This window comes from Dama dama, chromosome 7 (assembly GCF_033118175.1).
Source record: "Dama dama isolate Ldn47 chromosome 7, ASM3311817v1, whole genome shotgun sequence".
Classification (NCBI taxonomy): Eukaryota; Metazoa; Chordata; class Mammalia; order Artiodactyla; family Cervidae; genus Dama; species Dama dama.
In genome coordinates this window covers 34944558-34961355 of record NC_083687.1, presented here as the reverse complement: position 1 = coordinate 34961355, position 16798 = coordinate 34944558, and the positions used below count along the sequence as shown (strand labels likewise).

At 41.3% G+C, this 16798-nt stretch overlaps 1 protein-coding gene across 1 annotated transcript in view; it reads right to left on the bottom strand.

Moving 5' to 3' along the window:
* Positions 1-16798, bottom strand: part of DCDC2 (doublecortin domain containing 2) — a 140881-nt gene that overhangs the window by 73106 nt on the left and 50977 nt on the right. Inside the window, exons 6-7 of the mRNA XM_061146189.1 lie at positions 16602-16656; positions 7312-7471 (exon numbers count right to left, since the gene is read on the bottom strand). Coding sequence (XP_061002172.1) covers positions 7312-7471; positions 16602-16656 — 215 coding nt within the window. The remainder of the gene's footprint in view (positions 1-7311; positions 7472-16601; positions 16657-16798) is intronic.

The following is a 16798-nucleotide window of genomic DNA, read 5'->3' as shown; positions in this document are numbered from 1 at the left end:
GAATCCCTAAATACAGCTTAAATCCATTTTCTTGCTATTATTTGTCAGTGTTCAATGACTCTACAGAATGACTCTGCTCTGTTTTTGACCTGAGATGCTAATGCATTTTTATCTTTCCTGGTGCAGTGCACACAAGGTTTCTGACACTGAACTAGGACAATGACTGGAGGAAGACCACTGCACAGATGGGACATAAACTTCAGAGCTGCACCGTTACTCTGCGTTGGGGATTTGTCACCCTTAATTTCAATCGTCACCACAAGTGAAGGCATAATGGACCGACCTATACACACACACACACACAAACACACACACACTCTCAACACTGAGTGCTTCTGAGCAGAATACCCTGCTGGCTGGTTATCTGTGTGGGTTCGTGTGCACGTGTGTGAGCCCAGTTGTGTTTGACTCTTTGCAACCCTATGGACTATAGCCCACCAGGCTCCTCTGTCCATGGCATTTTCCAGGCAAGAATACTGGAGTGGGTTGCCATTTCCTCCTCCAGGGCATCTTCCCCACCCAGAGCTTATCTGTGTCTCAAGTGTAAATGATGCCCTCGGGGCTGCTGATCCTCTAATAGACCAAGCCCCTCTCCTGGTTTTATTTCACTGCGGGGGCAAAAGAAAGAGGAAGTTGGGGAGGAGGATATGTAATAAATCCCCCTCCCTCCACCCTGTCACCTCCCACTACTGGCATCACAGACATTTCTGATATCAGAATCCGCCAGGAAGTCCCTTGCTTCCTGTTTTTATCCTGAGTCGCCTGTGATGAGGAACCAATGCAAGTGTCTGAGCTGGTTCATCAGCTGAAGGAAAGAAACTCAAGTTTCCATGTTCCCTGATCTGATTCTGAGGATGGATTGCTGTAATGCTTCAAGCTCAGGGCAACGCTGCAAACCCCATGCAGGTTGTAGGTATTAGAAAAATTCAAGAGCCTGACTACCCAAGGGCGGTCACCCAGCAAGGTCACAATATTCAGACATCCTTCCCTGGCCGTGCACCTTCCCCCAACATTCATGAGTCTAAACATCACACGATCCTTGGAAATTCAGTGAACGATGCTGTGAACAAGCCAGGAGCTGCATCAAGGGTACTAGCCTGTGCGTGTCTACGAGCATGCCCACACGTGGAAACAGAAAGGGATTCACATCCTTCAAAAGAAAACTAATCGTGGGGCTTCCCTGGCAATCCAGTGGTTAAAACTTTGTCCTTCCACTACAGGGGGCACGGTTCACTCTCTGGTAGGGAAACGAAGACCTCACCTGCCACGCTGCATAGCAAAAGAGAAAAAGAAAAAAGGAACAGGTCTTGGTTTTGCTTACATTCTGATTGTTGTTGCTTTAGTCATCTCCCACTCTTTTGAGACCCCATGGACTATAGACCACCAGGCTCCTCTGTGCATGGGATTTCCCAGGCAAGAATACTGGAGTGGGTTGCCATTTCCTTCTCCAGGGATCTTCCCAAACCCACATCTCCTACACTGGCAGGCAGATTTTCTACCACTGAGTCACCGGGGAAGCTTACACTTTAATACTCTGCTTTAAAAAATATATAGTTATCAATACCACATAAGCCACAGCAGTACACACTAAGCTATTTTCTCTATAGCTTTCCCAGTATTTCGAAGAAGCCTGAAACCCACTATACTTCCTGTGTTCCAAGAGTTCTAAAAACACTAAATTTTTTTAATGTAAAAAATATTAAAAATATCAATGAATACAATCAATCCCAAAACACTTTAAAGCAATCATTATTAAAATTTTGCTCAGAGAGGAGACCATAACCAGTTAACAGCTTCTGAAACCTATCTTCAGGCACCACTCAGGTGGAAAGTGTAAGGAAAACATACGCTGGTCAGTTAAGCCGGTATTTAAATGCAGCACTAAAAATGCATTTCACGCCCAACTTCATCAATCACCAAGCAATCTTACTTTGCATCTTGGCTACCAAAAGAAAATGAGATTTGTTTCCCTGAAGAAATATGTCAAAGCTCTGCTTGAATTATTAAGCTTTACTATTATAGAGAGAAACTGAGTCGGGGAAAAAATGAAGAAAATAGAAAAAGAAATAAAATTAGACCCAGGTTGCCATCTACAGACTGTTGTCAGCACTGCTTGTTCCTGAAGCACTAGATACCAGAATATCGATAAATATCAGCAGTAACATAAAAGGCCAAAATGTATAACCACAACCATAATGATTGCAAAAATCAAGATAGCCTATGAAGTCTCTTTTTTTTTTTCTAATTAATATGAGAACACTAAAGAACACTGATAAAAAAATCTTCACAATTTAACATATGCTCTGAAGGAAGCATAGTTATGCATCTTAACTCTAAAGTTTTAACACTTAGGAATAAAATTGGATAGATTACATCATTCCAAATTTAAAATATTTTAAGCATCAAAAACTGTTTCATCTCTAAAATAGAATTCTTGCATTTTTTGATGTGATATTTGTATATATGGAGAAATGATCATCACAATAAATCTAGTCAAAATCTGTCCCCAATCATGTTACAAAATTTTTATTCTTGTAATAACTTTTAAGATCTACCCTCTTAGCAACTTTCAAATATGCAACGCAGTATTAATTTCCTGCATTTTTGGCTCATTATCTTGACTCTCTATACACCTTCCCTTTCATTTTGTTTCAAGTCTTTATTGCTTTTCCCTTTCTAAACAATAAGAGCCCTCTGGAGGCACAAATGTCCAAAATCACACACTTGGTTCTAATTACTAAAACAGATGCTATTAAAGCAAAAAGCAACTGCAATAATAAGTGAATTTAGAGACGGAAGGAGGAAAGAGAGAGAGAGAGAGAAATAAAGACCAATACTTTTGCTAATATAACCTAGAAAATCTCCTAAAGCCAAAGACATCTGGAGGGATATCTGATAAGGAGAAATAGCTCCATTTTCAAAGTAGGGATTTAAGCTAATATCCTTAAACTTATCAACTGATGATTTAATCTCGTAAATGGTACAAAAGCTTTTTTTCATTTTCTCTGGGAAAATTGTTTTGGAAGCCAAGATTCATTTTCCAGGTCATATGTTCTTTCTATCAAGATAAAAAGATATAAGATGCTTCGTCTAAACTCTTATATATGTTTCTCAATCCATGGTATAGGCCTCTTGTGCGCATATACGTGCTAAATTGCTTCAGTCGTGTCCAACTCTGCGACCCTATGGACTGTAGCCCTCCAGGCTGCTCTGTTCATGGGATTCTCCAGGAAAGAATACTGGAGTGGATTGCCATTTCCTTCTCCAGGGGATCTCCCTGACCCAGGGATCGAACCTGCGTCTCTTACGTCTCCTGCACTGGCAGGCAGGTTCTTTACCACCAGCATCACCTGGGAAGCCCAAAAGCCTCTTACTGGGAACAAAAATTCCCCAAATCTTCATTTAAAAGACACCAGCCATTGTTCTATATAACACGGAGATATAGCAGTGAAAAACCTACTATCTGCACATTATAAAACCACATTGCAAAATGTACACTTAACATGGGCAAGTAAAACCAGTGCAAATTCTCTAAAGACTGGGGAAGAATAGCCGAGGGCGTCTGCATTTTCTTAGCACTTTAAAAATGTGACTTGTTTCCGTGTTCAACATGTGTTGGTTATTTTCACCCCCACAGATGAAACTATTGTTGAAAACTATTTATGGGGACTTCCCCAGTGGTCCAGTGGTTAAGACTTTGCTTTCCAAAGCAGCAGGTCCAGTCCCTGGTCAGAGAGCTAAGATCCTACAAGCCTCACAGCCAAAACACTAAAAAACTCAAAACAGAAGCAGTATCATAACAAATTCAGCAAACACTTTAAAAATGGCCCACATCAACAGCAAATCTTTTAAAGAGATCCGTGAAAATATGGGGGAAAAATCTTTAAAAAAAAAAAAAAAAAGAGAAAACTATGAATTTCTACAAAGGCAAAAACACTGATAATTCGACTTTTTAATAATGGTTGCTTTCCTGTAAAACATGAACATGCTAATTCAGCCTCTTGTGTTTCCATGTTTCCATGAGTGAAATAACCTGAAGAGATGATGGTCCCCTTTCTCTTGAGGGAAAACTACTAAATTTAAAGATTTTCAAAAAATAAATTGAGAGCAGGAGCTAGGATTTTCATAAGCTAATAAGAGCCGCACAGAAAATAAGCAAGTAACATTTCATAAAAGCCTTTAATTGAAAGTGATTCATGAAAAGTTTAACATGAGTCCTGTTTGTTAGTGGGTTTTAAAATAGTACAGAGACATCTATTTTGTAACTTCCATCATTCATCAATCATCAATATTTATTAAGTGTCTCATCTCTCAGACCTAGTTATTGGGGATTGAAAAAAATAAACTAGTAAGACATAGCCCATGGCCTTGATGGTTTTGCAATCTAGTATATACTGATTAAAATAAACCCTCTATTATTAATGTTCACATGTATGGCATGCTTTTTCAAGCTAGCTTTTTCCTTTGGTGCCTGGTAAAGAATCTGCCCGCAATGAAGGAGACCTGGGTTCAATCCCTGGGTCAGGAAGATTCCCTGAAGAAGGGAATAGCAACCCCACTCCAGTATTCTTGCCTGGAGAATTCCATGGACAGAGGAGCCTGGCAGGCTACACAGTCCATGGGATCACAAAGAGTCGGACAGGACTGAGCGACTAACACTTTCACTTTTTCCATACAACAAGCATTCACTAAACATCCATTGACTGCATTTTACCCTGGCTTCCCCATTTCATGGTCACTGGAAAGGACTGAACAAACTTAAAATCAAAACTATAAAGATAAATCTTAATATGAACCCACATGTTGCAGAAAGCTAATGGGGCCAAAGAAAGTTAAATGACTTGCCCAAAGTCAAGAGCAGAACTGGGACAAGAATCTAGGACTCCGGGCTTCCAGCTAATTATCATTTAAATCTTTGAAACCTTAAGCCCCCTCCACTTTCTCCTCTGTGGAACTGACTCCTTCATTTCACCTGCTCTTTTAACTTAGTCTCGCACATCTCTCTCCTGACCCTGTAACCAACTGAGCAGCATCTTCTAAGCCCTCACACAAGTTTGTACTGTCTCCTTAGCTGTGAACCCCACATGAGCTATAATTCTTATGCGACACTTCGTATGGACTTTGAAATGAACTGGAGCTCCCAGGAGGAAGACAGAGCTCTGGTCATGAATCTGAAACTTGATCCCATTCACCGCTTTTCAGAGCAGCCCAGCACGTGTTCCTGCAGAGGTGAGTGGATCCCAGGGGGAGGGAGAATCAGTCACTCCTCCAGCCGTGTCCCAGCCAGCCCAGCTGCCCACAGCATCACCCCACACTCATGTGCTCACCCCACTGAGACCACGCTCAGAGTGAAACCAAAAAGAGCCTATCTTCACAAAAAACTAATGTGAAAAGGTCACAATTCTGATAGCATGCCTCCTTGGTTGACCCCATGGATTATACAGACCATGGAATTCTCTAGGCCAGAATACTGGAGTGGGTTGCCATAGCCTTCTCCAGGGGATCTTCTTAACCCAGGAATCGAACTCAGGTCTCACACATTGCAGGCGGGTTCTTTACCAGCTGAGCCACCAGAGAAGCCCTAGTTTATCACACCTTTATCCTAAAATCTTGTAGTAATGCAAAATGCTTTCAGTTATTTTATACCATCTCTCACCTGGTAATGCAAGGTAAGTGAGCTGGAGCTCCCAGGAGGAAGACAGAGCTCTGGCCATGAATCTGAAACTTGACCCCATGAAACTATTAATAATTTGGTACATACTGTTTATTGGTAAAATTGTGTGTGTGTGTTCTCTTGGATACCAGTGAAACATCTTTTTGAAAAAGTGATCTGTGACTAAAGGCAGTTAGTAAGAAATGTGAACAAGAGTTGTAGACACATGAATAAGAGAGATCACAAGTAGGTGATAAAAATGTTAATCAAGCACTTTTAGCTGGAACACAGGATGGCAAAATTTACCTTTCTCAATAAGAACACTCATGAAATATTTTCTCTTGAAACATGTATCCTTATAGCACAATTGTCAGGAGCCGCTGGGATGTGCCCAGTCTGTGACAAGGTCACGGGACAAGAGAGGAATCTGCAGGGCAGCTCTTCCCCTCGAGGTTGTCCCGGGGGCCCGATATGTCTCCTCTTTCTGCCTTACTATTGTTGGGCTTTCTATTAATTTTTGGAAATGTAATATATAGTAATAAGGCCTCCCTGGAAAAGTCCAAGCCTTTTTGGAAATGCTCATGATTGCTCTGGCTCAGGACACAACCGTAAACATCAAGTCAAAAAAGAAAAGGCCACAGGCATAGTTTGGCTGCTTGTTAAAAGATTATAATATTCTAGAATAGAAAAGAGTAGGGGCATTTAGATTTAGAAGTAGATGTACTGCTTCAGTTTACTTGCTCCTTGATGGAGAGGGTTTTCATTATTGCCATTTCCTTGCTGCTATTTGTCCATTGTTTCCCTTTTTTGAAACAACATGGAAGATTATGGGTATTTTTGTAGAGTTAGGAAATTGGGTACATAGGATTTCAATAGAAGATTTATATTAATCAGCTTCACTGCCATTACCTCACTATTAATAGAGGTGTTTTGCTGCTTTAGAGGTGTTTTGCTGCTTCATAGTTAATCATTGTAAACTTTGTAATTTTAGGTAAAGAAAATATCACGGTTTTCACATGGTACTATTCTCAGAAATATCAAACATGTTTGCGTAGTAGCCCTTCCCATGTATTGCCTTATTGTCTAAAGAATTCATACTATACCTGAAATCTGTAGAACATTGTTTTTGTTAGAGTGAAAATGTTAGGCCATTGAGGCAAGAAGACTATGTACGGGACATTTAAGAAAAAACGCTGTAATCGGAAACGTTCCAGATGAATGCATAGGGGGAAAACATGGGAAAGAAAAATATTGACAGGAGCACGAAACCAATATCTGATGTAATATGTGGTGACTTAAGGGGGAGGTAACGTTCATTCTATAAAAACTGAGCTGTCCTAAAAATAAAGAAGCTACCTCTTCTACGCAACCTTCTCTATGTGTCTGTCTTCTTCCTTGCCGACGCCACTCATTCCTTGGGTGTTCCTGGACCCGCTGGGGCTGGACCCCAGCACACAATTGCTAATTACAACTAAAAATTAAGTATGAAAAACACCAGCATCTCTCATACACAGAAAGTCTTCCTTCAAAACTCTCATATATGACAATATTCTATGAGTCCAGGAAAACAAACGGATCTACTTACAAATTAAAATTGTATCACAGCCTTAAGATAATGATCATCGGTAATAACAATATAATAATAATAACAAACTTACCACTGTTTGGGATTGTTTGTGGTGAACTCTTTAACTTGGCATTTTGTTTCTCTTTCGTGGGTTTTTCTGAATTCGCATCTTTTTTCCCTTTCCTCTTTGGAGGCTGAGGAGATGAGTTGTCGCTGGATCCAACTGTTGACTTAGACTGGCGATCATTTCCCTATGTGGCAAAAGATTAACTCTTACTATTGGCTGATGAACTCCTTGCGTGATAACTACAAGTCACTAACGTGGTAAAAAGGGGCAGGGGCCAGAGGCGGGTGTTCTGTGCTGATCCTACTTCTGTCCATTACCTACATTAAACTCTTCTGGGTGGCAGATGAGGGGTCTACCAGGGGAAGGAGAATAAAAATAATAGCACTTGAGGGACTTCCCTGGCAGCGCAGGGGTTACAACTTCTCCTTCCAATGCAGGGTGTGCAGATGTAATCCCTGATCAGGGAGCTAATTTCTCACATGTTTTGCAGTCAAAAAAAAAAAACATAAAACAGAAGCAATATTGTAACAAACGTAAAAGACTTTAAAAAATGGTCCACATCAAAAAACATTTTTAAACAAATAATAACACTTCACAACTGTATTGATATATACCAGGTGTTGCTATGAAACTGTCTCACTCAGTCCTCATAATCTGAGAGACAGGTACTGTTATCACCCCATTGTACAGACAAGCAAATGAGGCTGAGAGGTGAAGCCTGGCCAAGGTCATACAGCCAGCAAGGAGCAGGGCCAGTCGGCTGTCTCAACCATCCTCTCCCTCCTGTACCTTTCAGAAGAATCAGCAGATAGCTACTGGATGAGGAATGATGACAAAACCCAGTTTGATCAGCTAATCGAGAAATACCTTCTTAACTAGTTGTCACAGTGAGCACACAGGTATCATCATATAAGCAGACCCACACTGTGCTCATAGAAAACCTCCGATATTGACTCATCTGTCGGTGACTTCCACCATCTCTAGGAATCACAAATCCAGAGCAACATAAACATGAGCAGCTCAAGACCACATATCCCCCACCACCATTCCTGCAAGGCAGCCCCCGCTGACCACACCTGTGGTGGTTGCCTCTGATTCCCATGTGCATCTTGAAATGAAGACCTTGCATTTGCAAAGGAGGCTCCCAGCATGACAGTGAGGCTGGGCTCGGCGGCTGCCGTGGCGGGCGCGTGTACAGTTCCTGGGGAGCCGCATAAGACAGTGGTGGCCAGTGTACCCAAGGAATGGCTATGCTGATTCTCAGCACAAGAAATTCCCTCCAACAAGACAGCCTCGGCCTTAGGACACTCAGGTGCTACACCTTCCTGAGTGTGTGAGATGTGAGGCTGCAGGTGGCAGAAATAATGCACATTTTAGAGACCCTGACTCAGAGTCACTGCACTGCCACCAACCACCAATGGGACCTTGGGGTAACTAGTTCCTACCTTCTTGGAACCTATTTCCTTATCAATTCAGTTCAGTTCAGTCACTCAGTCGTGTCCGACTCTTTGTGACCCCATGGATCCCTTATCAACTGAATGGGATTAATGTGCCTGCTGTTAGATCTCTTACATGAAATGAATGAAATGAAATGGTAACATTTATAAAGTAACTGGTACCGCGCCTGGCAGGTGGCTTGTGGCTCGATGGTAAATTATCTGCCTGCAATGCAGGAGAAGTGAGTTCGATGCTTGGGTGGGGAAGATGCCCTGGAGAAGGAAATGGCAGCCCATTCCAGAATTCTTGTTTGGGAAATCCCAGGGACAGAGAAGCCTGGCAGGCTACAGTCCGTGGGGTTGCAAAAGAGTTGAACAAGACTTACCGACTAAACAAAACAAACAGTGTCTGGCATGTAGTTTTATTCAAAGACTATCAGAGGGCTTCCTCCAAGAGCAGAGAGTTAATATCTTTTTCTTAAAAACTGTATCAAATTTACACCATATTGTGTGCAATTTTATGCAACATCTGTACTATGCTAGTATCTGAAAATAAATGTAGTAATGTTAAATAAACAAATCTGCCTAGAAACCTATTATAACTGCTCATTTTAAACATTTAGATATTCAGTCATCCAGAAGTGTTTAAATAGCTTTAGCTATCACCCGATTAAGAATAGAAAATTTCACAGCCTTACAAATGAAGTTATTTACGCTATTTTGTCATAGCCTACAAGAAAATGAATTATGTATAGATTTATTAACAGTATGAAAACTTGTCCAAATCTATAACACTTTTTTGCATAATTTAATTTCCTATTCCAACTGCAATTTAAACATACAGTTTCCACTTAATTATTGCATTAACTGCAACCAGAGTTGGGTTTTTTTCCTTTGCTTTTCTTCAGTGATTATTCCTTGCAAAGCCATAAACTGCCAGACAGGAGAAATGGCTAATATGATTACAGCAGAGATTCCAAAACCATCATATGAGAAGGAACCATCAGCCTGGTCTCACATTCTAGTCTATTTTCAAATTAGTCTATTCATCTCAGTACTCTTGCCTGGAAAATCCCATGGACGGAGGAGCCTGATAGGCTGCAGTCCATGGAGTCGAGAAGAATCAGACATGACTGAGTGACTTCACTTTCACTTTTCACTTTCATGCATTGGAGAAGGAAATGGCAACCCACTCCAGTGTTCTTGCTGGAGAATCCCAGGGACCGCGGAGCCTGGTGGGCTGCCGTCTATGGGGTCGCACAGAGTCAGACACAACTGAAGTGACTCAGCAGCAGCTATTCATCTCAAGATTCTAAAATTTTAAAAGCCTTGAATGAGAGGAGTGACCCTTCTAGCAAGACTACTAGAATGTTCAGAGATGCTGTTCAACTTATCAGGACTAAAATGAAACAAAGAAAGCAAAACTCTGGATCTCATCATGAGAGGTTTTTTTTTCCTTTTTTTTTTTTTTAAACAGCTCTCTGGGAAAAGCCTTAGTCACAAAAGGGGTAAAACAAGGGAATAGCAGACGCTCCACCCTGGGGACACTGAGGATTCACATGATTTTAAGCATGAACTCTCTTGTTGAATATACAAGAAGTTCTGATTTACTCCATTTCTGATAGGGACACTCAAAAGACTGATTCTGGAGCATCAAGAAAGACTAGTTGATTCCAATAACTCTATGAGGCATAGCTTTGGTAACTGACACTCATGCATTCAAATACTGGTTAATGACTAATTGCCAGGCACTTGACAAGAACTAAACTTAGCTTCCCTGGTAGCTCAGGTGGTAAAGAATCTGCCTGCAATGCAGGAGACCCGGGCTCGATCCTTGGATGGGGAAGATCCCCTGGAGAAGGGAATACCAACCCACTCCAGTATTCTTGTATGGAAAATTCTATGGACAGGGGAGCCTGCAGGGTTACAGCCCATGGGGTTGCAAAGAGTCAGACATGACTGAGTGACTAACACAACACAAATTAAACTTAGAAAAAAATAATTGTTTTGTAATTAGAAAACTGGAAAGAATTTAAATGTTTTCTATTTTAAAAAGAAAACATGTTGTATAGCACAGGGAACTCTACTCAATATTCTGTGATAATCTAAGTGGGAAAAGGATCTGAAAAAAATGGATATATATATATATAACTGAATCACTTTGCTATACACCTGAAACTAACACTGTAAATCAACTATTCTCCAATATACAATAAAAAAAGAAAACAAGATTCATCTAAAAAATAAAAATGTGTATAATAAATTAATATAAATATAAATAAATTATATACTATAAATTGTATACTTATCTATTTACATAGTTAATTATATAAATTATAAATAATACATAGACAAATTATATAGAGAGAGGGAAGGGCAGAGGAATAGAAGAGGGATCTTCCTTTCTTTTTTGAGACTTCTACATATGACTCGTAAATGGATAGTCATTGCTATTTATGGGGCATATGGAATAAGATTGTCATCTCATACTGCTATGTTAGTTGATAACATTACTGAGTACCTCTTGTGTGCTAAATACTCATAAACACAAATATTTACCAAATGCATAGAAAGGCATTTTTTCAGATAAAGGAATTAACTTTCTCAAAGTTACCCAGGTTTGATTTTTCTACTACTGTTTTTCAGATAAAGGGATTAACTTTCTCAAAGTTATCCAGGCTTGATTTTTCTACTACACTGAAGCTTCCTAGTTCCCAAGGGACTAGAAACAGCTATCATATGGTTTGGTTCCCTTAAAAAGTCACCTGGAAGTAATAGATTGCGATTTTACCCCCAAAGTGGAAGAAATCAAGCAGCAGCCTAATTTTACAGGGCATCCCATGCAAACACTAGACCCTATGAGATCATTCAAGCACTGTCCTGTTTTTTTCCTCACACACATATCAAAATACCTGATAGAAATAGCAAACCTCTGGCTCAAACCAACAGAAAACTAAAAAGAGCCCTTTGATCACCCTCTTACTCTACTCAAATTGGGATTGTTTTAGATCATTCCCTAGGCTCTTACCAACAAGATCCAGTCAACTCAGGTTTCTGTCATTACCATGGTAAACTCACTTTTAGCCTTCATGAACATGTGCCAAAGACACAAAAGCCATAACGCATCACACAATCCCTCGTAAAGTGATTTTGTGAGGGATTTGCCGCACACAGCAGGACTCACACTGTGTGTGTTTCAGCGAAGCACCCGGGAGACCTTGTGAGCAGGGGACCACACTCAGACTCAGGCTGGTGTTTCTCTGCGTATGTGCTGACGGGAAGTGTGAGAAACCTTTTTATCCAAACTGGACGCAGGTTCCCGAAAGGCAAAATGGAGTTCTGGAAGCTTCAGAATCGACCTTTCACCGTGACTTTGTGATACACGGATAGTCACATTTTCTCACCAAAACCTGAGCAATTGCCATATTTGAATCTGTAAATTGCTGATCACAGAATGTATTAGCCACTTGGGAATGAAGGACAACTGAGGACAACGTCAGGTAGTCTTTGGCTCCAACTTTCAAGCACGTCCCTGATTTTATGTCTCTTCCACTAGAGGGTGCTTGGACTCTGTGCTGAAACCTCACAGCTAGAGGACAGCCTCCCGCTGGTGGGTTAATTTTTCAAACTTAATAGAATTTCAGAGGATTCACTTATCTTTTCCTTTTGTTTCCCAGGCTAGAATCTCAAAGTACTTGTTTCTGTGACCCCCAGTCTGTATGAGGGGTGACTTCTGATCTTTTCCTGCTTTGCACAGGGCATTCCGTGGCTGTTTTGAAAGGGTTGCAGGATCCTCCACCAAACCACCTCACTTTTACCCCAAACCCCATTACCCATACTTCCTACCTCAAGGGTGGGGCTTTGATGACTCATCACTTCTGCATAGCAGGTGCTCTATGGGGAGTATAGCAGCTTTCTCTCTCTCTTTTTTAAGTTCTATCAGGCCCCCACCCACACTTCCCTTCATTATGCAATATAGCCATTCCTAGAAAGCTTGTGGAGAAAAGAATTCCTAAAAATCCAACTCTGGGTTCCCTTTGATTTGCATCACGAGTTCAGGGATGCCTTCCCTTGGACGGAATAGGAAGCAGTTCCCTAAGTTGTAAGCCAGCTCACCCAGCGACCCCTTCACTCACACTCACCCCCACACAGTGCCAAGCAGTTAAGGATCTTGAAAACACATACATTCTCCAGGGAACCAATTAATTAAAGGAAAGGAGCAAATTGATCCTTCTCTTAAAAACTGAGTCTCTGACTTTGGAATGCCCAGTGTAGAATATTCTCTCCTTGTGGTTCACGGCCAGTCACTCACACATCCACTAGACAGGTTTTGTGGAAACTTACTGTGTGCCTGGCGGGTTACACCCCTCTGCTGAATAAAATCTCCTACAAGAGGCCCACCCTGGCCACCCAGGGGGTACTGCACCCTCTCTAACTTTCTCCCCCTGTACATGTTTCTTCAAGTTTATCCCTGATTAATATCAACTGTGTATTTGTTTGTCTTTTTCCTCCTCCAGAATGGAGGCTTCAGACATTTACGGTTTTCTCTGGAATCTCTGCCTCCCCTTCCCCCACAAGCAATAAAAACAGTTCAGTTCAGTTCAGTCACTCAGTCGTGTCCGACTCTTTGTGACCCCATGGACTGCAGCACGCCAGGCCTCCCTGTCCATCACCAACTCCCAGAGTTTAATCAAACTCATGTTCACTGAGTCGGTGATGCCATCCAACCATCTCATCTTCTGTTGTCCCCTTCTCCTCGTGCTCGGGACATAATATGGACTCGATAAATGGCTACTGGGTGAATGCAGCCATCAGTGACAACATTAATGTCCCCTGCTGCCTCGGGTCCCAGTCGCCCGCATCACTCAGGACTCCAGCCGTCCCATTGCCTCCTGCTTCTATTCTAGCCCCATCCACTTCTCTGCACACACCACAGCCAGAATGATCTTTTAAAAATAGAAATCAAGTGCTATCACTCCCTTCCTCTGCCCCTCAAATGGTGTTCCAGTAAGGAATCAAAGCCAAACTCCACCCATGGCCTGCACCACTGGGCCCTGCCTGCCTCTCCAATCTCATCACAGACCACCCCAGCCTTCTTTCTGTCCCCTTTCTTTATGCCAAGCTCTTTCCCGAGGGCCTTGTGACAGTTTCCTCTGCTATGGAGGCTCTTTCTCCCCTGACCCCACGTCGTATAGGTGGCTGCTTTACCTCATTAAAGTCTCAGCCTCAGAGCATTTTATATCAACAAGTGCCCTGCCACATTTTAGTGTCCTCATGGCACTTATCACCGCCTGAAATTATATATTTGTTTAGAGATTGATCGTCTGTCTACCCCCATCCTTCCACCATAGACAAAGGCACTAGAACAAAAGTTCCGTGCAGTCTGAAAGCTTGTCACCAATCTATGCCAGCTGCTTGAAGGAAATTCCTAGCACTCAGTAAGTGCTTGTTAAACATGCGTTGGATGGATGGCTGGAGGACCAGATAAATGGACAGATGAATCTACAGAATGCTTCGTGAGAAAGCATTGTGAAAAAAGGAACAGACTCTGATATCCCTGTGTTATTCTAAGTCAGAGCCTGGCAATATAATGTTGAGTCTTTGCTTGTGTATGAGATGGAAACTCATCTCAAAACATAACTTTGAGTCCTTAAAGTTTGTGTCCTAAAAGAGACCTTTTCCTGATACACATATCTAAATTCTCCTTTTACTTTCCCGCATATCGTTCTATCCTTTTCTCTCATTTTAATCACACTTTGCAATTATACACTGCTTTGTGGTATCATTTGTATAACTTTGTCTCCTTGAGTAGGACAGAGCTAAGAGAGAGTGTTGTGTCTTTTTGCTCAATACTATCTCCCTGGGGCTTAGTTCAAGGCCAGACACATGGAAGACATAGCCAGTCATCATTAGGTAACCCAGTGTTCACAGCACAGATTCTAAAGAACTTCCATACAAGAGAGCAAGAAAGAGGTACATATATGCTTCCTGTGTATGGATTTGAAAACTGGAAACACATTTTTAATTTAAAAAAAATCAGACATTCTAAATTTCAGAAGAATAATAAGCACCTAATCCCAAAGTTCAGTCATTGTGAATGTAAAGACCTGAGTCCTGATCTTGGTTCTGACATGAACTTTCCCTGTGATCTGGGTCAGTTATTCAACTACACTTGGTCTCTGTTTAACCATCACCTTTCCAGCTGTACCGTAAGGGTTAATGAGCTCCTACATGCATGGTACATGGAAGAGATTCCACTCCACAAAGTCCTGAAGAAGAACAGAAGGGCAGTTTCCCAACTCTAAATTCCTGGGCTTTATTTAGCTTTACGGGCTTCCCAGGTGGCGCTAGTGCTAAAGAACCCGCCTGCCAATGCAGGAGACTAAGAGACACGGGTTTGATCCCTGTGACGGGAAGATCTCCTGCAGGAGGGCATGGCAACCCACTCCAGTATTCTTGCCTGGAGAATCCCATGGACACAGGAGCCTGGCAGGCTACAGTCCATAGGGTCGCAGAGAGTCAGACACAACTGAAGTGATTTAGTATGCAAGCACACATTTAGCTTTACAATGGTTACAATATATTTTTCAGTTACCGGAATACTCTCTCTCCCCTTGCTCTCCACATCCATGAAGTTATGGGTCCTCTGTGGCTCTCACTGTGAGCTCTGCACCCAACCCTCTCTACTCCCACTTCCCCATCCTCCCACTCAACAGCATGATGAAGCCAGCTCCTTGCCGGGCTGTGTGGGGTTCGAGGAAAGAACCTCACCATGACATGCCTCTGCTCTTTGACTATGACCGTCACGTGGATGAACTTGCAAACTGTCATCTGATGTCCTCAGTCTCTGCCATTTACTACTACTTGCTGAACAGTCTGCAGCTAGATTCCGTGATGACATTGACAACTTAATGCATTAGAAATTAAGCAGGTCATTCTTTCCTCTAGCTGCCCTCTAATTAGGCATAGTACCACCATTTTCTCAGGCATCCAAGCTCAGAAACTTGGTCGAGGTCAGCACTATTTCTTCACGCAAAAAAAAAAAACTTTTCAAGAATTTCACGGGATGTTACAGAAAAGGGGGAGGGGAAGGAATATCTAAATCATCATTAGAAGACAATATCATTGTCCAGCAGCCACTTATTTTACAAGACACCAGTGTAAGAGTTCTGCTTATTTAATTCAGAAAGGGGAAATGTCAGGTCAATTCTGACCTCTACAGTTCAGGAAATTCAACCAAAAGAGCAGAAAGAGAAGTTTCAGCCAAGAAGACCTGTCAAAGCAATACTCCAGCAGGACATGAAGCTCATCCCCATGAGGGGGTACAGACAAAAAATGCAAACAGGTTAAGACATTACCTACTAAATGTTTGTCACTTAATGGGTATTCAATAGGTATATGCTAAATTAACAGATGAATGAATGGTGGATGAAAAAGATTCTGATAAGGAGCTAAATATTTAGAGTGATTCTCAACCTTTTTAAAAAATGTAACTGAGGACTGCCATTCTGTTACATACACTTTCTTTTTAGTCTTGGTCAATTACAGAAAACTACACTGGCAGACCAGTGATGTGCCCTAAAACAGCATTTCTTCTCATTTATGTATTATTGCCTAGATTTCAAGCTGGTATAAATGTTATCAAGTCTATATATTAGGAAAAAGATACCTCTTTTGAAATCCATATTTTCAAAATGTCAGCTCTCCTTTAGAAACCAGACTGTAACATTAATGTTCTAGTGTTGTTTCACATAACTGCTTATATGCCACAAGGTGGCTAAATTTTATTTCTTCAAATTTAATTGAAACCCAAAGGACAGTCTCTCTGTTATTGTACAGAAATACAGAACATTAATGAGTAAAGTATCTGATACTTACACTGCCTTTAGACTTTCTGGATCCTACAATTGGAGGTAGTGAAGAGGTTTTCTGACTGTGAAAACAAATTGCAATTTAGAAATCTGAATATTATTCACAAATAATATACAAGGCAAGATAATTATCATCTCAGTGTATCACCCCAACCTGGAACTCAACTATTTGTAGACATCAGTATTCTACAAAAAGTACCACTA